This window comes from Hemiscyllium ocellatum, chromosome 9 (assembly GCF_020745735.1).
Source record: "Hemiscyllium ocellatum isolate sHemOce1 chromosome 9, sHemOce1.pat.X.cur, whole genome shotgun sequence".
Lineage (NCBI taxonomy): Eukaryota > Metazoa > Chordata > Chondrichthyes > Orectolobiformes > Hemiscylliidae > Hemiscyllium > Hemiscyllium ocellatum.
This window is the reverse complement of record NC_083409.1, coordinates 61,040,283-61,067,506: the sequence shown is the minus strand read 5'-3', so window position 1 is coordinate 61,067,506 and position 27,224 is coordinate 61,040,283. Positions and strand designations below refer to the sequence as shown.

At 39.1% G+C, this 27,224-nt stretch overlaps 1 protein-coding gene across 2 annotated transcripts in view; it reads right to left on the bottom strand.

Annotated features, from left to right (window-relative positions):
- Positions 1-27,224, bottom strand: part of lrrc7 (leucine rich repeat containing 7) — a 341,063-nt gene that overhangs the window by 61,830 nt on the left and 252,009 nt on the right. Inside the window, exons 16-19 of one of the 2 annotated variants that reach the window (XM_060829788.1) lie at positions 21,914-22,025; positions 21,461-21,464; positions 14,315-14,431; positions 1,346-3,050 (exon numbers count right to left, since the gene is read on the bottom strand). In XM_060829788.1, the coding sequence (XP_060685771.1) occupies positions 1,346-3,050; positions 14,315-14,431; positions 21,461-21,464; positions 21,914-22,025 (1,938 nt within the window). Of the gene's footprint in view, positions 1-1,345; positions 3,051-14,314; positions 14,487-21,460; positions 21,465-21,913; positions 22,026-27,224 lie in introns of both variants that reach the window. The other variant, XM_060829787.1, reaches the window with a different exon arrangement.

The window sequence follows — 27,224 nt, the reverse complement described above, 5'->3', positions numbered from 1 at the left end:
ATTAAAGGGGTTAGTCATGCTTTGTTGATTGGAATAAATGAACCTTCAAGTTAAAGGGTTAACTTCAGGTTAAGTTTTATTTAGTTTCAGAATGTGAATGCTACTGGGAGAATTGTTTTTTTATTGCACATCCTTAGTTGCTCTGAAGTCATGTAGTGGGCCTTCCCTTTAAACTGCTATATGTTTCATGGTATTGGTGTCCCCACAATTGTGAGTTTGGAGGAGATCCTAAGATATTGATCCAGCAATGATGATCAATTTGAATTGAGACCTTAAAAGGAATTTGAAGGTGATGGTGCTTCTATACCAATGCTGGTCTTGTCCTTCTCAGTAATAGAAGTTTCAAAGGAGTTAAGCTTTTTGTGATTGATTTCTGGTGGGACATATTAAGAACACATTTAACTCTATTTGTCACTACAAAATTGCAGCAAAAGGGATATTCAGAGGAGAATTTTAATTGAGACATCTGGATCTAAATACATTAATAAATAAATAGTTACACAACCCTGGGCAGGAGCGGCTCAGTGGCTCAGTGGTTAGTACTGCTGCTTCACAGCACCAGGGTTTGACTGTCTGTGTGGAGTTTGCACATTCTCCCCGGGTTTGTGTGGGTTTTCTCCGAATGCTCTGATTTCCTCCCACAGTCCAAAGATGTGCAGGTTGGCTGAATTGGCCATGGTAAATTACCCATAGTGTTCAGGGATGTGCAGGTTAGGTTCATTAATGAGGGGAAATGTAAAGTAATAGTGTAGGGGAATGGGTCTTGGTGGGATACTCTTCGGTGAGTCAGTATAGACTTGTTGGGCCAAATGACCTGTTTCTACACTGTAGGGATTCTATGATTACAATTATGCAGTCATTATACATGTCTTACAATATTATATATGATGAATGATATTGGATACACAGTGCAGTTACATTACTGAGTATCTCTCATTGCTACTTAGTGTTTTTCCTGAGAAAATGGCTGCTCTTACATTGGCCATCACAACTGAGCTCACTCCCATCTTCATTTTTAGATTAGATTAGTTGCAGTATGGAAATTTGATCTCCACTTACATGCACTTTCAAATTGGGTTACACAAACAGGATGGAAACTCAGTCATTTCTGCCTTGATAGTAAGAGCTTTGAAGATTATTATATTGCTCAAGCACAACTTTTGCTGAGATAAAGGAAGAGATTTAACTGTTCCTGATGTGCACAATTCAGTTCCATACCTGGTAGGAAACTCAACAATTCAGAGAAGTTAGACAAATTGCTTCAAGTAGTACTTCTTAAGAACTGTAAACAATTATGAAACATTTAAATCAGTGAAAGTTTTTGAAAAGTAAAAGGAACACTCACCCTATCTAACCTTTTAGCTTCTATATGCCTGAGCAGTTGTTGTCTCCAGTCTAGAGGTATTTTAGCAGAGTTCTCATCTCCTTTCAACTGTGAAGACCTGATCCTTATATCATTGCTCTCTGAAGGCTTTTCATTGTAGTTACTGATGTTATAATCTGAAGGCAACTTTTCTAATAGAGCTGCCATAGTAGGCCTTGCTGAAACTGGTCTGGTTTGAGAATACCCATAGCTTTCTGTACTGTAGCTTCTCGCAGACAAAGGTCTCCTCTGAGTTAGAGGTTTATCTTGGAAATTCCTACCCTGACTTTTTATATCTTGGAATGTTGAATAATCATCTTCATATCTTCCATTCCTTTTGAGATACTGTGATTCAACCAATGATGCACTGTTCTGGTGTTCTAAAACTCCTCTGAAGTGTGTCCTGACATATCTTTCATTTTGTGGTAGCTCTGAAGCTTCATTTACCCTTCGATGCAACATCATTTCTGTGGAGGTTGCTAAGGAATCTCCTCTTCTCAAATATCCAGCCCTGTCCCCTTGACTTGAAAACCGAGGATTAGCTGGTTCATCATTGACTGAAGGTTGGGAGAATGAATACATTTGTTCCACAGGTTGGTAACCTCTGAATGAACGTGGACTAATGAAATCTTTTGAAAGATTTTTGTTTTGATGGACACCATAGTCAACATTATGTGTAAAAGAAGTGGTTACTCGTCTCTCAGGTTTAACATTTATTGTACCTTGGGGATTGAAACTTTGGTCAAAATGGTACACTTTTTTTGTAATTGGAACCCTTTGAGAGATCTTTCCACTTCCATATGCTTCTGATAAATCTTCATCCAACATTGGAGCAGAAAGACTGCGTGACATACCTTGTTCTTGTGTTGGCATTTGTTCTGGTATATCAATGCTGCCAGGATTTTCTGAGCTGGAGCCATAACTGTCCAGTGGTATGTTATAAATTTTGAAGGCCCCAATGTCAATTTCATCGATGCTTTGGGATTTCTTAAACTGGCCAGCTTTAACCGATCTCATCATTGGTGCAAGTCTTTCTGTACTTTTACTGGCAATAATAGCACTCTTTGCAGACTCAGGTCTGCAGATGTGTGAGAATTTATCTGCATGACTTCGATTTAAATTGGATTCTCTCGAGTTGAGAAAACTCCATGGAGCACCTGATGTAAAAGGACTGGGCAGTTCGGTAATTCCGTGCACTGATTGTTGTTCTGAATCTTTCCTATCAGGAATAGGGCTGCTGAAAGGGGTACTTTCCAACTTTGATGGAAATGCTGTCCTATCCTCAAATGGACTAGGTGTCCTAGTCCAGTTTTGCCAAGGATTACTTGGAGGCACTTCAGTTTCTGGCGTATTTCTGACGCTGTGTAATGTATGCATTGACTGTTCTAATTCCAGTGGCACTCCTATAATTCTGTCCTGTCTCATTAATGGCCTACGTCCATGGGCAGATGTGCTCCTTGATTTTGTGCTTATTAAGGGGTTGGCACTTGGATTTTCTAAAATTGACGTGCTTTCTTCTGCGACAAAACCTGTATTATCATAATGTGAATTATCATTCCATTTATCAGAAAATGTTTCATTCATGGGGCGCCTCTCATTACGTTGTTGTAGACTTGCTGTCGATGCTGCCTCCCTCTGGCTGAGTAAAGGTTTTGCTTCAATGTTTTGTTGAAATGTCTGTGTTAACCTGCTAAGTCAGAAGAATGAGATATTTGAATGCAGATCAGGTAATTCCAGATATTGAAAGTTCATACATCCATTAACTTAGAAAGTTTGCATAGCATTAAACTGTTCTTACAGTTACAATTGTAGAACACTGGAATAGGAACTGTCATTTGATGATTTTGGTTGGGCCATAAGATGATGTGTGGAAAATAGTTATAGAACATTAGATATAGGAGGTTATTTCTCAGTAGCTTTTTGTTTCATGCTACAATCATAATCAATACTTTGTTTGAGGAGTTCTCTCAGCTATACTACATTTGAATGTCAAATGAGAGTGGGCTGGAAAAATAGCTGCCAAGTGAAGAACTGACATTTCTTATGGCACAAGAAAGATGGTTTGGTGGTTAGCACTGCAGCCTCACAGCACCAGGGACCCGGGTTCAATTCCAGTCTTGAGTAACTGTCTGTGTGGAGTTTGCACATTCTCCCCATGTCTGCATGGGTTTCCTCTGGGTGCTCCAATTTCCTCCCATTGTCCAAAGATGTGCAGGTTAGGTGAATTGGCCATGCTAAATTGCCCATAGTGTTAGGTGCATTAGTCAGGGGTAAATGTAGAGGGATGGGTTGCTGTTCAGAGGGTTGGTGTGGACTTGTGCCGAAGGGCCTGATTCCACACTGTAGGGAATCTAATGTAATCTAAAACTTTGAAAAAATATTGTATATGAGAAATAACTCAGTGTTGAGCTTTGGTACTCTGAGGCCATGTTGACAATAAAATCCACTGAGCACAAGGTTTTGATTAGATTAGATTACTTACAGTGTGGAAACAGGCCCTTTGGTCCAACAAGTCCACACCAACCCTCCGAAGAGTAACCCATCCAGACCCATTCCCCTACATTTACCCCTTCACCTAACACTATGGGCAATTTAGCATCGCCAATTCACCTAACCTGCATTTTTTTTTGGAATGTGGGAGGAAGCCGGAGCACCTGGAGGAAACCCACGCAGACAAGGGGAGAATGTGCCTTCTTACAGAAAGTCATTGAGTAATACAGCATGGAAACAGATTCTTCAGTCCAACTCGTCCACGCCAACTAGACATCCCAATCTGACCTTGTCCCATTTGCCAGCATTTAACCTATATCCCTCCGACTATGGCATGTTTGAAGTTATCCAACAAAAAATGACCTTTAAAGGTTGTACTTAGGTTTACAAGACATTTAGATAAGTTCATGAATAGGAAAGGTATGGAGGAATATAGGCCAAGTGCAGGGAGCTGGGACTAATTTAGTTTGGGAACATGGTTGGCGTGGACTGGTTGGACCGAAGTGTCTGTTTCCATGCTGTCTGACTCTATGGCTTTAAGTAGATGATGGTATTTAACTCAGGTGCAGCAGTTATATTTTTATGTGTGTCAAGTTTATACAGAGATCAAATTATCAAATATAACACGCCTGTGTGCCAAAGCAACTGATTGGAGCTCATTAGGTAGGGGAGGCAATGGCCTACTGGTATGATTACTGGACTGTTAATCCAGAGACCCAATTCATGTTCTGAGGTCCCAGGTTCAGATCCTGTGATGGCAGATGGCAGATGGCAGATGGCAGATGGTAGAATTTGAATTCTTTTAGGGAAGGAAAGTACTGGCCTATATGTGACTCCAGGCTCACAAGAATGTGGTTGACTCTCAACTGCAATTCGGGATGGGCCATTATTGCTGGCCCAGCTAGTGATGCTCATCACTGTTTAATTTTCTTTGAATGGATACTTTACATTTTTAGTTATATTTTTCCTCCAGCCGGGAATACAGTAGAAAATCCCTTAAAAATTTATGTTTAGAAATACATTAAATTTGCTTCAACACAAACTCTGTACTACTGCACTATAAATGTTCATTTTGTAAGCTTTTGGATTCTACAGATTGGAAGATCTGGCAGTCATTAAATATGCTGTTCAAAGGTAGCAATCATTTAGATTAACATGCCCCAGGAGGCATTGTATTCATAAGCACATCTCTTGACTTGGTCTTCTGTCTAAAGATTGGGGAGGAATTCACATCATAGGACTTGGGTCGAAGCTTCTCTCCTGACCAGCAGTACAAAGTTCTCTGGATGTACCCTTGAAAGAAAGGAGAGTTAGGAGAAAAAAACCCCACTTTTTATGAATTGCCTAAATGTCTCTGTCTTGCCCCTAGACCCACATCTGTACATATTTTGGGCACATTATTGGCCAGTATCCATTAGTCAATATGCTGGCTATCTATTGGTAACAGTCACTAGAAATTGAAAAAGAAGACTGGAACTATCCTTGCCAACTCCACTGTGAAATTAGTTCTGCTCCTGCTACAGGTGCAAGAATATCAGGTCCTCAACTTCCTCATTTGTGAAGAACTTTGGGTCTTCCTCTGGTAGTGTGAGCAGCTTTGCTAATTTCCACACAATCCCAACGGAGGAGAAACTTCATGTTTTGCCATGTGACCACTGAGAAGAAACTGAACCTTTGTTAACTGCAGGACAATGTTTTTAAGCTTCATTATGGGATGCTCTAGAACCTATAACTTGAGACAAAAATGAGTAGTCACATGGGGAAATACAGATTGTTTAAGGAAAGCCAGCTTGGCTTTAATGGCTAATTATATTTAATTAGTGATATGTTGAGGTGACCAAGAGGGTTGATGATGACACCATTGATGTGGTGCATGAAAACTTCCAAAAGGTATTTGATAAAATGCTGAACATACTTGAGAACAAAATTAGAGCTCATGGCATAAAAGGGAGAATAGCAACTTGGATATAAAATTGGGTGTGTAAAGAAGTAGTATTGGAAAGTGGCTGTTTTTTGACTGAAAGACAGACTTTAGTGGAGTTATCCAGGGATTGGTGTTAAGGCCCTTACTCCTTCTAGACATGTATACAGAGCAAAGTTTCAAAATTTGAAGAAGGTACAAAACTAGAGATATTGTGAAGAGAATAATTTAAAACTCCAAAAACACATTTGTCAGTTTGGTGGATAATGGTAAATTAAATTTAGTGTGGAGGAGTATGAAGTGTTACATTTTTAAGGAAAAATACTGACAGACAACTTAAAGTAAAGGTTATAGTAAAGTGGGTGCATGAGCAGACCGAATTGGGTGTACATGTGTATAAATCATTGAATTTGGCAGTATAGGTTGAGAAAGTGCTAAACAAACATATGGCATTTTTGACTTTATTAATAGAGGTGTATCATACACTAGCAAAGAAATTATATTAAATCTGTATTATACACTGGTTTGATCTCAACTGGAATATTATGTTCAGTTCTGGGCACCACACGAGATTTAAGGATGTTAGCAAATGTGCAAAAAAGATGAATGAGAATGGTTCCATAGAGGAGGAACTTCACTTAAATAGAAAGAGCAGGGAATTGGGAATTGTTTCCCTTGTAGAAGAGAAAGTGAGAGGGAATTTTATGGAGGTATTCAAAACCAAAGGGAGGTCTGACTGGAGTGTAGAGGGAGAAACTGTTCCTGGGGTGGAAATACTGGGAATTGAGGCCTGGTTGGGGGTGGGGAGGAGAGTGTGGTGGGAGTTGATCTATGCACATTTTAGGTTATTGGCGTTACAAGCAAAGGCAACTTGAGTGAAAACGTTTCATGCAATGAGTTGTTATGATTTTGAATGCACTGCCTGAGAATGTGGTGAAGGTAGGTTCAATCAAGAATTCAAAAGGAAATTGGATCATTATCTGAAAAGAAAATGAAGTACACAGTGACAGGGAAAATGCAGAGGACTAACAGTAAGCAAATTGCTTGTTTACTGACTTGATGGACCAAACAGCTTCCTTCCATTTTATTATTCCTTCATCATCTTTTCCCCTAATGAAACTTGGGTATGTTTTCCATTCTGAAAAAAAAAACTTTTGGTTCTTTCTTGTTCTCTTTCCACAGATAAGCACCTTATGTCAGTGCATTACAAAAAAATTTAGTGTTCCTTCCATTCTTCTCTATTAAAAAAATGATATTGGTCTATCACTCTGCTGCAAATGTTTTAGTCTATCACAAAGATGCAGTATTCCCCTCACTTACTGAGAAATGACTTTGGCCTCTACTAACCAAACTGTGATGAAGATCTCAGGAGCACAGTTTTAACCACTATTGAAGAGAGAATGGCTTTGTACCATGCCTTCCACACATCAAACTGGAAATCTATCCCGTTCAAATGTCATGCTCCCCAAAGGAAAATCACTTATTTCCTTCCCATTGAGATAAGATCATCTTCAACCTGATACAGCTCATGCCCCAGGGACCCACATTTCTTACACATTGCCATTGCATTGCTGCAATATTTATGCTTACCCTTTACTAATCTACTTTCCTTCTCTACCAACCTCTTCTGTTGTTCTGTTCTCTCCATTGCTTTGCTCCTTTCATACTATCGCCTACCATTTGACTCCTCACCTTTTAACTAATGTATTGCCTTGCCTGAAACAGGTCATCTATATGATATCTACATTTTTTGTTGAAATACAATGCTTGGTCTTGACTTCTTTGTGAAACATCACTGGAGATCAAATTGTCACTGTGTAATTTGAAACCTTTGTAGCATGTTTAACATAATGCACTGTCCACTCCCAGGAAATACTGGCTCACTGCCACATTAACTTCTGTTATAAAAGCCCTGTGGCAGACTGGGGATCCCCTGGGTTAAGATAACTATTCAATTTAAATAGCTTAGAGAGGTATGAGTGTTAATCAATATCATAATAAGCAAAGCTCTGATGAAAAGCAATATTGAACATTACTGAAAATATGTTGCTGGAAAAGCGCAGCAGGTCAGGCAGCATCCAAGGAGCAGGAGAATCGACGTTTCGGGCATGAGCCCTTCTTCAGGTTCCTGCAACACATTTTCAGCTCTGATCTCCAGCATCTGCAGTCCTCACTTTCTCATAGAAAATATTGAACATTAACCAACCCTTTCCTCCTGTAGGTGCTATTTAGCATAAGTGTTTCAATCAATTTTAATGAAACATGTAGTTTAGACATTAGTGGTCCTGAACAATAAACAATTGATACATTCACAAGGACATTCCGGTGTTTATCAATTTGATTGTCGTTAACCCAGAGAGTATTGAAGAAATGTCATGCTCAGATGTTTACGATCAATATCAGCAACAATTTCGAGACTGTTTTCTGCTTTTGAACCTGTCTTTAACGAGCTAGAATATGTGGTATATGGGACAAACATTTCAAGTTGTTAAATTTTCATCAAACAAGCAAATGTCATACAGACAAACAACATACCAGGAGAATAAAATTATTTTTAAAAATGGGTTGGTGCAAAAATAAGACTGGTCTTTGATTAGAAAGATGTCAGATGTTTAAATGACAGTAGTGATGATAATGTGACAAAGAAAAGGCAACGATAAAATAGTTTAGAGAAAGTCTATGAGCACCCAAGATCCATATGATGTGTAAATGGTTACAGCAGAATGCAAGAGAAAGAAGAAAGCATGAAAAGGCTCACAAGGCAAAGACTCCAGTTGTATGCAACTAAAATGAGAAATGGTACCAGGAGGATAATACATCCGTAGCATGTTGAGTATCCCAATTAGAGGCATTTGCATGGAATCATAGAATGGGTATAACATGGGAAGTCGTTGAGCTTATTGTTTGTGCTAGCTCTCAGTGACAGCATCTCAGCTCGTCCCATTTAATTGCCATTCCCCAGTTTAACACAAATGTATTTACTCATTAGATTGTAAGTCAACTCAGGATGGTGTTTGGCTTAGGAGGATATTGCAGTTTATAGTGTTCCCATGCATCCATTACCCTTGTCCTTCTATGTGCTGAAAGTCACAGTTTGGAAGATGTTGCCAAAGGAGTCCTGCTGAGTTATGAATGTTGGGGGTGAGAGGCATTGGTTGGGTGGCTGTTGGCCCATGGGTCAAATGAAACCCTTAAATAACCTAATTCAAACCCAATTGAGTACCCAAGGAGCAACTTCTTCATGCAGAGAGTGCTGTATATGTGGAATGAAATGGGCTGCCAGAGAAAGTAGTTGAGGCAGGTACAACAGCAATATTTATAAAACATTTGCTTAGGTAAGTGGATGGGAAGGGTTTAGAGGGATACGTACCAAATGCGAGTAATTGGAACTAGCTGAGTGGGCACCATGGTCAGCATGGACTAGTTTCAGCCAAGGGCCTGCTTCCATGCTGTATTACTCTGTAACTCCTGTTACTGCTGTGAGAGGTCCATGCGAGTTGTCCATCCTGACAGCTTTCACTGCATATGCTGGTGGCACACAGTGATGGCATCCTGGATCCATCAGGGGGTGCCAGTAATATCTTCCCCTAATTGGGGGGTGGGGGGGGGGGGGGGGGTTGTGGTGGGGTGTGTGTGTGTGTGTGTGTGTGTGTGTGTGTGTGTGAGTGACACCAGCACTTTCTGTCCTTATTTGTAAACCTAGGATCTTGCATGTTTTATTAACCACTTTCACAAACTGCCTGGCTAGCTTACATGATTTGAATATAAATATATATCCAGGTCCTTATGCTCCTGTAATTCCTTTATTTCCTTGTATTTCTATATTTTACATTGCCTGATCTCATTCTGATTATCAAAATATATTATTTCACACTTCTATGTATTAAATTTTACCCACGTCATCACTCATTTACCAGCATATCTATATCTTCTTGACATCTATAATTACCCTCCAGAGAGCTCACAATAGTTCAAAACTTGGTGTAGTCTGTGATTTCAAAATATCCCAACAATGTCATTCAATAAATAATAACAAACTGTGGTCCTAACATCAATTGCTTGGAACTGCATCATATATTTTCCACCAGAAGTGGACAGAAATGGCTGAGAAGTGATAAATGGATTTTAATTTGGATAAATGTATTTTGTTAGGACAAACAAGAGCAGGACTTACACACTTAATGGGAGGACTTGGGGGTGAGTTGTTGAACAAAGGGATGTAGGGGTTCATAGTTTTTTTAAAGTGTTGTTGCACGTAGACAGGGTAATGAAGAAGTGGCATGCTTGCCTTCATTGGCTAGAGCACTGATTAAAGGGGTTGGGACATCATGTTCAGGCTGTACAAGACATTGGTGAGGCCACTTTTAGAATACTGCATACAATTCAAGTTGCCCTGCTATAGGAAGGAAGTTGTCAAACTAGAAAGGGTGCAGAAAAGATTTAAAAGGATGTTGCCAGGGCTAGAGGGTTTGAAATTATAAGGAGAGGCTTGGTAGGCTGGGACTTGTTTCCCTGGATTGTTGGAGGCTGAGGGGTAGCCTTATAGAGCTTAAAAATGTGTTGCTGGAAAAGCGCAGCAGGTCAGGCAGCCTCAAAGGAGCAGAGAATCGACAGTTCAGGCATAAGCCCTTCTTCAGGGTAGCCTTGTAGAGACTTATAACATCATGAGGGGCATAGATAAGGTGAATAGCCAAGATCATTTTCCTAGGGTAGGGCAGTCCAAAATTAGATGGCATAGGTTTAAGGTGAGAGGGGAAAGATTTAAAAGGGAACTGAGTGGCAACTTTTTCACATCGATGGTGTGTGTTCATGCAATGAAAAAGTGGTGGATGTAGGTACAATTACAACATTTAAAAGACATTTAGACAGGTACATGAATAGAAAAGGTTTAGAGGGATATAGACCAAATGCAAGCAAATGGGATGAGTTAAGTTTGGGATACCTGTTCAGCATGGACAGGTTGGGCCAAAGGGTCGGTTTCCTGTGCTGAATGACTCTATGACTCAGTCCAAAAAACATTTACCACTGCTCTATTTCCTGCCACTTAGCCAATTTTGTATCCATGTGGTCACTACCTTTTATTAATTCTCGGGGCTTCCAAATTGTTGACAAGCCTGTTACTTAACATTTTATCACATGCCTTCTGGAAGAAGCATTGCCGTTATCAACCATCTCACTTACCTTACCAAAATCCCAATCAAATTATTTAAGCATAATTTTCCATTCGATAAATTAATGCTAGCTTTTCTTAAATAATCCACATTTTTCCAAAGTACTATAAATTTTGACCTAGATAACTATTTCTAGAAACATTTCCACAACTATGATTAAACCAATTGTCCTGTTGTTGCTTAGCTCATATTTACATCCTTTTGTTTTAAATATAAAGGCCTAATAATTTCAATTTGCTGCTGTGCTATCACCATTGTATCTAAAGATTTAGTGATTTTACTGAACATTTCCTTATTAAATGTAAGACAAAGTTATATGGTCTCAGGGAAATAAGTTTAATCTCTTTGTCTTTTACCTTAAACCATCTACCTGCCTTCCCACACATCCTGCAGTCTTTTCACAATGGAAAAATATTTAGATGTTTTGAATCTAGACAATTTACATCAGTAATTTTCCTGGTTATTTTTACATAAATTCCTGACAATTTTGTTGACAAAATACATTTCATTGTCCTACTAATGATCTTAAATTTGTCATGTTTTATATGTCTGTTAATTGGATATTTTTGACCTTGACATTATGAACAATATCCACTATTAATCCAGCTGTAAAGTCTTGGATGTGGCTGTAAACTGAATGGATGACTGACTCTGATATACTGTCAACCCAATCTATCCTTTAACATAGTTAAAATAGATAAACTGTTTGTCAATTTTCAACCCATTGCATCATCTACTCTAATTTATTCTTTGCTAAAATATTAAAACTGCCCCTACTTCACTCAATACATTTCTCCTACTACCCACAATCTTTCAAAAGCAAAGCTTGGTGTCACCTAATTACTTATTATTATTATTTATCCATCTATATATAGAAAATACACAGGTGGAATGAAGGAAGAAATTATCATCTTCTACAGACATGTAAAAGTCAAAAGATTGTCCGATGGGTAGGGAGTGCCAATTAGAGACTAAAATAGATATTTATTGATAGAGACAGAAGGCACTACACTATGTTGAAATTAACACTTTGTATTGGTGCTAGCAAGGAAGAGGATGAGATTTTTCAAAAAAATATATATTAAAAGGGCTGGCCTTATTTAAAACGGACAAGTCAATTGTTCCAGAAGAGATGCATCATATTTAATATGGGATACAGGAGTGAAAACTGCAGACATAATGGGGAGCTTTTCATTATTCTTCTTAGATACCAGGTGTCTCTCATCAGAGAGTTGGAGTATTGCAAACATCATAAAATATCATAAACCAGGCAACTGCATGCCAGTTAATTTACCATCTGTGAGATTTTAGAAACAATGGCCTGGATTTTGTGGTAATGATGATAGTAGAATGCCAACATTAATCATCATTATAACTGTGAAACTGACAGCACTTTTTGTGTTCATACACACACACAATTAAACATGACAATCCAGACTTTGTTGACAATGGCTCTATGATCCTCCACAGGATGAGCTAATAAAAGTGCTGACAGATACAAATATACAAAATCATTTAAACTGATATGAACATTCATTTTTATGCAATTGAAATCATTTTAAAAACCCTTGAATAAGTTATGGCTATTGAATGTGGTGGAACTGGGTTTGTAAATGACAAACTAAATACTAATGAATGACCTCTCTCAACATAAAACATGAATTTTACATCAATGGACTACCAAGTTGCTCCATTATATTATAAAATATGCACACAAGTAAAGAAAGTAAAAATTTATGATATTTTAACTTCTACCTTAATCTCACGTGACTGTCCCAATCTTATCTTGCTGTTTGTAATATGTTTAAAAAGTAAGGGATAATCACAGCGTTTAACATTTTAATTTATTATCTGATAATTTTTCAACAACTTTGGTCACTGAAAATTCTGTAGACTTGGCACCTAAATGATATTAATATCAGGAAAAGTAAAATCCACACGCAGACCTCTGTGAACAGCTTTGATCTAGGTCAGCAATAATGTCATCACTTTGCAAACAATCACAAAATCTGTGTGACAATGTGATGGAAAATTAACATCTATTTGGATAAACTATGGATGATAGAAGAGAGCCAGCTTGGATTTATAATGAGCAAATTATTTTTGGCTAACTTGATTAGTTTTTGATGAACACAGAAGGCAGATGATAGTTCTGCTGAAGTGTATATGATTTTCTGAAGACATTTGAGAAAGTACCATCTTTCATACTCGTTAGCAAAATTTGTGGCCAAGAGATAAAAAAGGTTACATAGCATCATTCCAAAATTTGGTAAAGGACAGAAACACCTCAGACCACTGCTTCTTCTGATCTACACTAATGACGTAAGAGATACAGGGCAAACTTTAAAATTTGCAGATGACACAAAACTTTGAAGTGCAATAAATGGTGAGAACGCTGAATATTGCCTTCAAATAACATGGATTGATGAAAGGTAGACACATGACAGATGAAAACCAATGCAAAAGAAACTGAGGTGCTAAGTTTTTGTAGAAAGAATGTGGAGGAAGAACACAGGTAAATTGTACAGTTTTAAGAGCTGTAAGAGACACGTGGGATGATTATGTCTTAATTCTCAAAGGTGTCTGATAACAAAGCAGTTAATAAAGCATATGAGTCATGAGATTTAAAAATAGTACATAGAATACCAAAACAAGTAATTATATATCAATTATATATCAATCCAATTTGGTCCCAGTACAAGTGCTGTAATCAATTCTTGGCACCACATTTTAGGAAAGGTGTGAAGACTTTGTGGAGGCTAAAAACAGGATTTACAGGAATGGTTCCAAAGTTGAGGGATTATAGTTACATAGTTTTTCTCGTGAGAGAAGGTTAAGAGAAGTTTTGAAAAAAGTATTTAAAATCATTAAGGTTTTAAATAGAGTAATCAAAATGATACTGTTTTCAAAAGTTGAAGAGTTGATGAAGGCAGCGCATGTCAATATATTAAGAGGAGACATGAGGATTTTTTTCTAACCCAGTAAGGATTGGAATCTTCTGCATAATTGGATGATGGATACAAATTCAATGGTGACCTTCAAAAGGGATTGGATAAAAATTTAAGAAAGAGAAAAGCAGCAATATTGAGATACAGGATAAACTGGATTGATCTTCAAATAGCTGGGGAAGAATTGATGAGTCAACCAGGTTCCTCCTGTGCAGTACTGTTCTTTGATTCTCTGATCTTTTCTCATGCCTTTTGAACCTTAGTAGTTTCATACAATATGCTGCTAGTCCAAATACTTCGCATTGAGAAAAATAACATTCTGATAAGTATGACAAAATAATTTACTTACTATAATGTGCAAAACTTAAAAAGGTAACTAATATGCCTTCACGATGTTATACCCTTTGTAATGAGCACACACCTGTTTCCCCAGGATGAAGCTGCCACACCATCTTTGACTGCAGTCTGCAAAGTGCTGACTTTAATAGGTACTCCAGAAGAAGCAGAAGACCCCTGAGAAGGCGAGTAGTCTGAGTAGCTAGCCGAAGAGCCACTGTTGTTGATTCTGTCACCTTCTGATTCATCTGTTGATTCTTAATATACAAAGTAATATTGATTAAATATTTCTTCTTTGTTTTTCAGAAAGATTTTTTAGTTTTATATTTTAAAATCTTAAGACATGCAACATACAAGCTTGGAGTAAAATGTTTAAAATTAATGAGAATTGGTGAAAAAGGAGAAATGCCAATGAAGCTTTTTGCCATCAATTATCAGGACAGACACCGACAGCAGAATTGTATCGGGGCCTAAATGGCCAGTATTGTGACAGCATCGTGGGAGAAGTCCAATGAGGCCTATTTCTTAGTCTGGTTCTTGCTGCATCTTTTAGCTAAGTTCTTGGCATCAAGGCAAAATTCACACTCAGTAGCAGCAAGTTGCCGATTAAAGCGGATTATTGCTTGTTAACCACCTTATTAACTGCAAATCTCACCTCATTAATATGCAGCTTTCTATTGGGCCATCTGCCACGAGCAAACTAGAGACCAAGAATTTTTGATTTAGAAGTCAGAGTGGGTCCTGGCACTGCAGCTCATTGGTGACTGAACAGCCTCCATGTTCGTTATTATGCAGCAGCATTTCACGGACATCCAGATGACTTGTAAATGTTGTATCACCCTTTACCACTTCCTATGCCAACTCATTCCATACCTCTACATGAAAACATTGCTCCTTAGATCCCTTTTAAATCTTTCCCCTCTCACCTTAAACTTATGCCCTCTAGTTTGGACTCCCTTACCCTGTGAAAAAGACCTTGCCTATTTACCCTATCCATGTCCCTCATGATTTTATAAACCTCTATAAGGTCACCCCTCAGCCTGTAATGCTCCAGGAAAACAGCTCCAGCCTACTCAGCCTCTCCCTATAGTTCAAACCCTGCAATCCTGGCAACATCCTTGCAAATCTTTTCTGAATCCTTTCAAGTTTGATAACATTTTTCCTATAGCAGGGAGACCAGAACTGAACACGTGGTCTAACCAATATCTTGTACAGGTGCAACATGACCTCCTAATTCTGATAGTCAAAGCACTGACCAATTAATGAAAGCGTACCAAATACCTTCTTCACTACCCTGTCTACCTGCGACCCAGGCGGAACCTTGTCGAACACCTTACTGAAGTCCATATAGACAACGTCCAGCACTCTACCTTCATCAATCCTCTTGGGACGGGCACCCAGCTCATGGATCGGACAAATATATCTTGGGACTGCTTGCTTACTCTCTTAGTGCTCACTCACTTACCATCTACCTGCATGCTCACAGCATCCCTGTCTTGCTTATTAGCGCAGTCATACAACCAGATAGCTAGTCATGCTGCTCAGCAGTCCTCAGTCAAGGGGGCAGACATCTTGCTATATGACACCTTGTTACATCAATCTTACACCTGTACCATGTACCAGCAGCTTAAGTGACAAATATAAATTGAGTAGGGACCTGAGGAGGTGCAAAGCCTAGGGAAGGGCTTATGTGAAGGATTATCAGGAAGAAGGGTCTGGATATCTAGAGTCAAGGCCTCACATAACTGCCTTTCGTCATGCTGGAAATCTAAATTGCACATGAGAAGGAAAATGGTCACCAGCACACATGGAATGTGTTGACCTGAGAGGGAGGTGGCTGCAAGAACTACCAATTTGGTGCTCTTTAAAAAGAGATGGAATATTACATAGAGACCATGCATTGTACAGGACACAGACTTGCAGGTTCCCTAATTCCTTGTGACTTTAATCCATTGGCTATGTGCTCCACACCTCTCTGCGCCAGGCATTGCTGTTCACTTCATTCAAGACTAATACTTTTGGTCTCCCATGGAAAAAAAGTGATATTTAATCAAACAGGGCAATGGTGCCTGTATAACTCACTACCTATGTACATCTTGAACATTTTCTTCTACATGATGCAGTAGATATCACTTCTTGTTATGTCTTGTATGGATATGATGTTTGGTATCATGGTGGTACAATTACATTCAGGGCAATACAGACTCAAACTAACAGATGTATTGCAATACCATTAACACTCAACAAAATATGAGCATTGATAATTAGCAAAATGTTATCCATGCCATTGATGTTCCGCAAAATATTATCTCAATGCAATTGGGGTGGAGGAAGACCTCTTGACAGTGGAGCCCATTGGTCCAGAGGCAACTTGACCTACTCAACTTAAACTTCCAAAGGTCAATGGGGCAGGCCCAGCCACCTCTGCAGTGTCCAAAGAAGCGACTACTTTGAGTGTGGTTCCTCCTCTTGTTGGGTGCATCTTGGCACCATCCCGTCTCCTTCTGGGGAAGGGGCACCTGTCACCAAGCCTTTGGACAAGAGAACCATTGGCTAGGATGTAGAGTGTAGGTCTATGCCCATTTCCAGCAGAACCCAAGGGTGCTGTATCTGGCTCTCAATGACAGTTGCTAACTGTATGTGGAAGCAGCCAGACAATCACATGCTTGAGGCAGCTGGATCCCCACAGCGTAGCTGCACTCCTGCATCCTCTGAGTAAAGAGAGGCACATACCAGTCTGCCATTTTAGTTTCTCCCTCTGCATATGGACAAAGTTTCTGATTGTTGGCACCACAGGTCTATGTAGCAGAAAAATATAATTAAGGGTAATATTGGTGAGCAGGTGCCTGTACTTTGCCTGTCCTTCAAGTACCAGCAGCCTGGTGAATCTCTTCCTTGGCCAGCTATGAAGCTGTCACAGTAAAATGCTACCAGATTGTGCTCTCAATTTTTCTAAATTTTACTTTCTACTAAGGTGTCAGTATCTCGGCTGTTGGGGGGTACAGCAGGCAGCTTTGCCATTGCTTCCTCTGAAGCCTCAGTACTCTCTTCCTCAGGTGTTGGACTAGCCTGTTTCTCTGTCAAGACCATGGCCATCTGCTGGTACCTGCAAGTCATGAGAAACAGGAGGCATGAGAGAAGAAGTTGTGTGCAATGAGTTACACTATCAGTGGGGTTAATGGGAGAATTGGAGTGGAATGAATAATGCTACTCACTCAGCTGGCAAACATGGATTCTTGGCATCCCTGTAACAGTAATCCTGGTCTCCTTCTTTGAGGGACAGAATTCTCTTCTCATAGTGGGTAAGGAGCCTAATGTCAGGTACCTCTCCACCCATCATTTCACTTATTGACCTGCTTTAGACTAATTTTCTTCTTAATGAGAAAAAGGGAGGGATTGAAATAAGTGAAAGTAGTTGGCACAGTGGTGAGTGCTGGTGTAGGTAGTAAAAGGTGAAGTGTCTCAGCAAATGAGAAAGCAGCACAGAGGCTAATGGTGTGGGGAGTTGCTGGGTGGGGGGAGGGGGAGTGATAGCAAGTGAGGAAAGATGTTGCAAGCAATAGTAAGAGTGGCAGAGTATGAGCTTTGGAGGCAGGTGGGTACAGTAACAGAAATAGAATAATTATGAGGTTTCCTGTCTTCCAACCAATCAGCATCCTCTTTCTCATGCAATATAAATGATTGTTTCCTTTGAAATTTGGTATTCTCACAACTGTCCTGATTAGTGCAAGACAAAACATTTTCAACAGCTACATCTTTGTTTTCAGCAGTATTCAAATTCTATATGAACACGCTTAAAAGAGAATTGTTCAATTCTACAGTCTGCTTAGAAATAAAAAAAACTTTGTAGTTCAATGGAAAGTGCACTGTCAATCAACAAGAGCATTCAATAGCTGTCCTTAGCTATAGAGTTATACAGCATTGAAACAGACCCTTTGGTCCAACTAGTCCATGCTGACCATGTTCCCAAACTAAATTAGTCCCACCTGCCTGCACTTGGTCCCTATCCCTCCAAACCTTTCCCATTCACGTACATATCCAAATGTCGTTTAAATGTTGCAACTCTACCTGCATCCATTAGTTCCTCTGGCAGTTCATTCCATACACAAACCACTCACCTTAAAAAAAAGTTGCCCATTATGTCCTTTTTAAAACTTTCTCTTCTCACCTTACAAATATGGAGTTCAACCTCGATAAATGTGAAGTGATTTATTTCAGAAAGTCGAATTTGAAAGCTGAATACAGGATTAAAGTCAGGATTCTTGGCAATGCAGAGGAACAGCAGGAACTTGGGGTCCATGTACATAGATCCCTCCCATGTACGTAGTTGCCACCCAAGATGATAGGGTTGTTAAGAAGGTGTATGGTGTTTTGGCTTTCATTAACAGGGGATTAAATTTCAGAGCTGCAAGGTTTTGCTGCAGCTCTATAAAACTCTGGTTGGACCACATTTGGAGTACTGTGTCCAGTTTTGTTTGCCTCATTATCGGGAGGATATAGATTCTTTAGATAGGGTGCACAGGAGATTTACCAGGATGTTGCCTGGATTGGAGAGCTTGTCTTATGAAGAGAGGTTGAATGAGCTAGGGCTTTTCATACTGGAGAGAAGAAGGAAGAGAGGTGACTTGATAGAGGTGTACACGGTAATCAGAGGTATCGATACAGTAGATAGCCAGAGACTTTTCCCCAGGGCAGAAATGGCTGTCACGAAGGCTCATAATTTAAGGTGATTGGAGGAAGGTATAGGGGAGACATAAGAGGTAGGTTCTTTATGCTGAGAGTGGCATATGCGTGGAATGCATTGCCAGTGCTGGTAGTATAGTCAGAGACTTTAGGGACATTCAAGGGACTGCTGGACAAGCACATGGACAGCAGTAAATTGGTGGGTATGTAGGTTAGATTGAGCTTAGATTAAGATAAATACTCGGGACAACATCGATTAAGATAAATACTCGGGACAACATCGTGGGCTGAAGGGGCATATGCTCCTTAGTTTTGAACTCCATATCCGCAGGAAAAGACCATTGCTATTCACCTTATCTATGCCCCTCATGGTTTCATATATGTCTATAAGATCACCCCTCAACATTCTACACTCCAGTGAAAAAAGTCCCAGCCTATCCAGCCTACTTTTACAACTCAAACCTACCATTCCCAGCAACATTATGTCTAGTTTGAGATAGCTATTCTCAGATGAGGTGGCACCTACAGTGAACTTGGAAAATAAATAAGTTGATCTCAGCATTCATGTGCTCGAGAGGTGGAAAAAAAGATCAGGTAGGTCTTCCAATCTTAACACTTTCATCTGACCATACTGAAAAGTACAGACATATGGGAAAAGTGATCTCATGACTGTAATATCTTCAAGGCCAAATTACACTGATGCTGACTAGATTCATGCAAAAATCTATAGAAAAAAATGGTATCAAACTGGAAGGGGTGCAAAAAACAATTACAAGCAGGTTACCAAAACTAGAAGGTTTGAATCATAAGGAGAGGCTGGATACACTGGGGCTTTTTCTCGTTGGAGCTGAGGAGCTGAGAGGTGACCTTATAGAGGTTTATAAAATCATCAAGGGCTTAGATAAGGTGAGTAGCCAAAGTCTTTTTCCCAAGGTAGGGGAGGCCAAAACTAGTGGGCATAATTTTAAAGGGAGAAGGGAAATCTTTAAAAGGGATCCAAGGTCAACTTTTTTACTGCAGAGGGTCATTCATATATGGAATGAACTGCCTGAGGAAGTGACAGAAGCAGGTACAGTTACAATATTTAAAAGATGTTTGGACAGGTACATGGATATGAAAGGTTTATTTTGGGATATGGGCTAAACACAGACAAATGGCACTAGTTTGATTTAAGAAATCTGGTTGACATGGACAAGTTGGGCCGAAGGGCCTGTTTCCGTGCTGTATGACTTCAAGACACTAAAAAGAACAGTTACTTGAATGTGGTCATCGAGCATAGTTGCTACCAATGGAACGATATATTCTCCAGAGAGGAGACGTTTTTAAAAATCCAGATTTTAAAAAGTGTTAAAAATACATTTCTATTTAATCCTTTAAATAAATAAATACTAAAAATAAAAATAAATATCCTGACAGTGGAATGCAATTGATCACCTGGATTGTTTCATTAAAATGATAGCATGGCGCCCTTTTTTCTAATCAAGTAGGTTGTAAGGCTTATTATGGTTTTCTAAAAGAGACACAACTGTTTTTCTCTTTTTTTACCCCAATTTCAGTCCAACAGCTGTGTTCTGGCATTTGGCATTTATGATGTTAAACCTGATTTCTAAAGCCTAGTAGCAAAGTTTTAAGCCTGGATGGTATATCAATGGTTTGGTAACAGCTTTGTTCTGCTCAATCGACTGTTCAAATCCCTAGTGTGCTTCTCAAACCGTTACTTCAAATTACTGTTGAACCAGCGAAAATGCTATTGCATGAAAAGATCAACTTCAATTAATTAAAACCCATTGAAAGAATAAGAAGTTAATTATAATGGAATGCTTAAATGTATAATTCAAGTTTGACCTTGAAGCCTGCTCAGAGCCTTTGGCAGGTCATTGCAATCTTGCTCATATTCCACTGCAACTGGTATTTTTGGACCCTCACCTGTTATTTCCCTTCTCTTTAGTCTTCATGGCCATATGTCTCAAGTTACCCTTTATGTTTTTCAAAAAAAACTGTCCAGTTTCACTACTGGTTCAGATGCAAATGATAATCAATATTTCTTTTTTTAGATTCTGTTCATTTATTATGTGTTTCAAAGGCTTCCTTAATAGCCACTATCACAAGTCTGTCTACACTTTTTAACTCATTAATTTGAAACTCATTTCCCTATAATTTGAGCAATTTATGTGGATTAACTTCATAAATCTCTTTCATAACCTTAAAAATTCCAAATAATCTATATAAATTCTTGCATTTCAAGAACAGCAAACCTAGCATCTTCAGGGTATCCTCATAATGTAGGTATCCTATGTTTAGGTTAATCTTTAAGAGTAGGGTGGAGTAGGGTGATTATTCTCAACATGTACTTTTCTTGGATTGCTTCATATATACAGCTGTTACTAGGTTGCATCTTATTCTTCATTTTCTGGGACTACCATTTTTGGGCTTCACTTTGATTGCTTGTAGAAAGTATAAACATTGAATCAAGTTGTTTACTGAAACCATATTGGTCAGTAATTTACTGAAGTAGCAACGTTGGTAACGAATGCCATAATTTAGTGACCTTCCTTTGCAGAGAACTGATTAGATTATGCCACAACAGTCCCTTCCATAAATAATCTAAGTAGCACTGACAATCAACGTAGTGTCAACTCAGCTAATTTGAGATTTGCTTTGATTTTGCAGGGTGAAGTTACTACAACAGTGCTTTTGAGGCATCTGCACCGGTGCAAAATCTCCACGAACTGCGGCTATGATCTAGATAACAGTATAAATCATGACTTGCTGGAATTTCTGAACCATAATGATGAATGCCATAAATATCCTATTACAATGGAAGTCTGTCAGCAAATTCTGACTTCATAAAAATGTGTAGAATCAGGAATTCAGCACTGATTTACTACACACATGTGCAGCAGCATTTCTCCTCTCAACCCCACTACATCCCTTTCCCAAATAAGATTTCCCCAACGCAATATCCTGTCTCAGCTTGGCTTCCATAGAGTTGATACTGCACCTTTCTTCTCTTTACTCAGCAAGACGACTTTGGGTTTGAATAGTGGTGTTTCACTAAGAGTTGGCCGCAGTTCTCCCATTCTCAGATCATTTGGCGAGTCTCCTAACGATCTCTGTAGAAAAGAGAAAATTAGATCTTTCAAGAAAACAAGTAAGAGCAAGATAGAAATGGAACACTTACTTACATCTTCACAGCAATAAAGTGTGACAATAGGAAGAAGATTTGACTTGAAATAAACACCTCTATCAGCATTTCACACAAATTTGGAAACATAGAAAGTAGGAGCAGGAGAAAGTATATTTGGCCCTTTAAACCCGTTTCAACATTCAATATGATCATTGCTAATAATCCAAATTTGTGCCTGTTATTGCTTTCTCCCAATACTATTTTATCCCTTCAGTTCTAAGAACTATATCTGAATCCCTCTTGAAAACGTTCAACGTTTTGACCTAAACCACTTGCTGTAGCAGAGAATTCCATAGGCGCACAACTCTCTTCGTGAAAAAGAATTGTAATCTCAGTCTTAAATGGCCTATCCCAGATCCTGAGACTGTAATCCCCTGTTCTGCATTTCCTGATCATTGAGAACATCCTTCAAGCTTTACCCTGTCTATTCATCATCATATTTGTCAAACTTGTAAATGTTAGAAATAATTTTCCCCATACATTTTCTCAAATCTCTACTGAAATTGCCTCTGACTTGTAACAGAATAACGTTCTCCTGCCTATATCAGATCTAAATGGCTTCTCCTTGGGATATGCCCAAATGGTGACTATTAGAAAAATCACTGAGCTTTGGTGGATTCACGTGGAAAATGTTTGAGTATCGCTAAAACCTAGTGTTTAGTTGGCAGAGTAGTGAGGTTGGCCTTCTGAAACCAGGATTGGAAGGTCTGAAACAGTTTCAAGTTTTCAAATCAATTTGAATGTAACTAATTAACTGCAGACAACCAGATTGGCCAGATCTCCACACGGGGAACACTCCTGAAGAAGGTTAAACAGGATTTCAATTAGGGGTGGCACAGTGACCCTGTGGTCAACACTGCTGCCTCACAGCATCAGGGACCTGGATTCCAGCCTCAAGTGACTGTGTGGAGTTTGCACATTCTCCATGTCTGCATTAGTTTCCTCTGGGTGCTCCAGTTTCCTCCCACAATCCAAAGATGTGCAGGTTTGGTGAATTGGCCATGCTGAATTGCCCATAGTGTTCAGGGATGTGTAGGTTAGGTGTATTAGTCAGGGGTAAATACACAGTGATGGGTTTGGGTAGGATACTCTTCAGACTTGATGGGCCGAAAGTGATTTTCAGGATGTGTACAGACACCTCACCCCCACCCCCCAATTCCCCTAACCATAATAACACGAGCACTCAATATTAATCTGGTTAAGCTCAATGGATTTAGCAGAGATTAAAAATCACACTAGGAGTCTCAACTCTGTACGGACATGCCTTTTCCAGCAAAAAATCTGTCATAATAAAAATATACTTCATTAATTAATTTTTTAAATGTTATTTTTATTTCTCAGCAGTTCCTTTATTTTGGCAAAGTGGAACTGGAGGACTTAAAAGATTTTAGCCTGAATTTTCCCATATGTTGTTATTCTGTTGGAGTTACTTGCTTTCTGGTCATCTCGTTACTTCTGGAACATTTCACAGCTTCTGAGAGAAATACTACCTGGATGCAATGGGGAAGAATGTGGAAATACAGGAGCTACAGTGCCTTTTGACCATAAGATTTAAAATCAACTGTAAAGTTAAAAGTGTTTGAATTTAACTAGAATGCATGATCATTCAGGTGAGATGTCTGTACACATCCTGAAAATCACCAGACATTGGCTTAGTTGGGAATTAAATTTAAGAATTACTACTATTCACCAGAATCATAAGATTTATCAACTTTGAGTTGCTATTTAAAGTAAATAAAAATGGTCTAAAACACAGCATTTTAAAACATAAGGGCAGAAAAAAATTTCTGGATGGTCCCAGAAATTCATTTTCAATGAAATTGAGCCAAAATCCCAGATTTGATTAATCAGAAATATATCAAAGCATCTAACATCCATCTCCTGGCAGTCTTGTGTTACAGACCAGAGTAAACCCCCTCAAAATATATTAAGATGATAGCTAGACCCCAACTTTTTCTTACTTTTGTAGGCAAGTGTAAGGCATTGTGTTCTGGATGCAATTAGATTGGTCAAAGTACCAGGCTTGAAGCCAAATACATTTTATCCTTACACTATAGTTAAAATACCAACAAAAAAAAATTGGAATAAACGTAATTCTATTGGAAAACTTAACAGAATAATAGAATATTTAACTACTAATCAGCAAATAGCAACATCCAAAAATGTGCAGGTTAGGTGCATTGGCAATGTTAAATTTACCATGGTGTCCAGGGATGTAAAGGTTGTGTGGATTAAACATGGGAAATGCAGGGTTACAAGGATAGAGTAGGGTGTTGGCTGTGCGTTGGGTTGTTCTTTGGAGGGTTGGTGTGAACTTGATGGGCTGAGTGGCCTGCTTCCACACTGCAGGTGTTCTATGATAATTGTTCTAACATATTAACATCCCATAAACACCCCCTTGGCAAAGGCACATGCAGTAAAATAGTTTGTTTCACATTCAATTCTCCATTCCAGCAGGAAAGAACATCAAGAGAAAACTCTAAGTGAGAGAAAGAACTCAAGTGTTTTCCTGTAGCAGGGAAAGACATATAACAGCTTACAAATCCCAACAGCTATTGAAAGTTAAACTAAAATCCTGGTCCTAAAATCCTGGGTCAAACTCCTCGACCCCACCACTTCATGCTGCTTCTATTATTCCAAACTTTAAAAAAATCCAATGGACTTCAGTAAGGCATTTGACAAGGTTCCCCATGGGAGACTGGTTAGCAAGGTTAGATCTCATGGAATACAGGGAGAACTAGCCATTTAGGTACAGAATTGGCTCAAAAGTAGAAGACAGAGGGTGGTAGTGGAGGGTTGTTTTTCAGACTTGAGGCCTGTGACCAGTGGAGTACCACAAGGATTGGTGCTGGGTCCACTACTTTTTACCATTTATATAAATGATTTGGATGTGAGCATAAGACATATAGTTAGTTAGTTTGCAGATTACACTGAAATTGGAGGTGTAGTGGACAGCAAAGAAGGTTATGCTGCAGCTGTACAGGACATTGGGTTAGGCCACTGTTGGCAAATTGCATGCAATTCTCTCCTTCCTATCAGAAAAATGTTGTGAAACTTGAAAAAGTTCAGAGAAGATTTACAAGGATGTTGCCAGGGTTGGAGGATTTGAGCTATTGGGAGACATTGAATAGGTTAGGGCTATTTTCCCTGGAGTGTCAGAGGCTGAGGGGTGACCTTATACAGGTTTATAAAATCATGAAGGGCATAGATAGGATAAATAGACAAATTCTTTTCCCTGGGATGGGGGAGTTCAGAATTAGAAGGCATAGGCTTAGGGTGAGATGGAAAGATATAAAAGAGACCTAAGGGGCAACTTTTTCATGTAGAGGGTGGTATGTGTATGGAATGAGCTAGGCAAAAGTGACGACTGAAGATGCTGGAAACCGGAGCCTAGATTAAAGTGGTGCTGGAAAAGCACAACGGGTCAGGCAGCATCCAAGGAGCAGGATAATTGACGTTTCGGGCAAAAGCCCTTCATCAGGAATGGAATGAACTGCCAGAGGAAGTGGTGGAGGCTGGTACAATTGTAACATTTAAAAGGCATCTGGATGGGTATATGAATAGGAAGGGTTTGGAAGGATACTGGCTGGTGGGACTACATTGGGTTGGAATATCTGGTCAGCATGGATGAGTTGGACCGAAGGGCCTGTTTCCATGCTGTATATCTTTACGACCCTATGACTCCATGACTCACAAGCTGTTTATGTTGTTTGGAATATACTGTTTGGCACTACTGTCTCAAACCTTCTCCATTGAAAAAAACACCACAAAATACACCTCTTAAAACCATAGTATTATCACACCTCGCTCCCTTAAAATAACAAACAATCAATATAGTCTTACACTATTAGAACACTACAATACATATACATTACATTGACTCTAAGCATGAAAACATTTAATATTCCATTTCAATCCATTTCTTCCACCACCAAACACCTTCATCCTCCTTCATTACGGTTGTGCCAATGTATCGGCAATTATATTCACTCATCCTGCCACGTGTACAATTTTAAAACTGAATGGCTGCAATAATAAGTTCCATCAAAATAGTCAGGAAGTAGTCTTATCTTTAAGTCTTTCCCAAAGCCGTATGGGGTTATGATCAATATATACAATTGTCTCAGTGAATCCATCTTCAACTATCATAACCTAACAGCCTGAAATGCTGCGCAATTCATCAAATTCCCATTGCTCCCATGCTGACAGTCCCCATCAATCTGGACTAATACCTGACATTGACTTGGTTGGTCCCCTCCTCATACAGAAGGTATTGCTGTAAACCTCACAACCAATGTCTCACATTCAGCCATGGCAATCACATCTTACAGATTACATAACACTCACTGGCACTTGTTCTCTTTTGCAGAACAAGGTAGCATACAACTCTGTTAGCCCCTTCAGCAAATTGTAGCAGGATGAAGGAATTATGACAGCTGATAGTAGATACAGTGGTAACTTGCAAGATTTTCTTCCCATAGCCAGACAGAAGCTGGACATTTAGTAAGTAGAATCATTTTTTAGTTCAGTGTAGGGCAGAGTCAATATGTGGCATATGCAGTCAATGAAGCTTTGTGCGAATAGGAAAGCTACAATTTCTGTGAAATCATATGCTCACCCTGACCAGTTCTAAGAGAATTGAATATGGTTAGCTTTCAATGAAGAGAGAGTATCAATGACCATCCTTACACAACTGTATGATGGCAAACTGCAAGATGCTGCGAATATGTCTACTTTAGAAGGAACTTGACACATCAAGATTTATAACCTCAGCAACCTTCCCATTCATTGTTCCTTGCCCTCCTCTGACGTTGTAGTTGTGGTTGTAGTAGGTGTCAGATTTCAAAAAGAATATTCTTATTGAAGCACAGAGTTACACATTACTTGTTGCTGAGGTTCATGGTGGAGAATTGGTTCATGATTACACAGGGCACATTTGGCTTCCTGATAAAGGTTTCCTCCTAATTCTCTTCTGGCATCTTGTGCTGCTCTGAATGCCCTTTGTTCATTTTCCAACTAATGCTTGTTCCTAGGAAAATTTTGTCAGTTTTATGTTGAGGTCTTACAGTCAGCAAGTGGTCTAATAGTACCTGCCACACTACTCTCGGTAGAGGTTTGAACATTT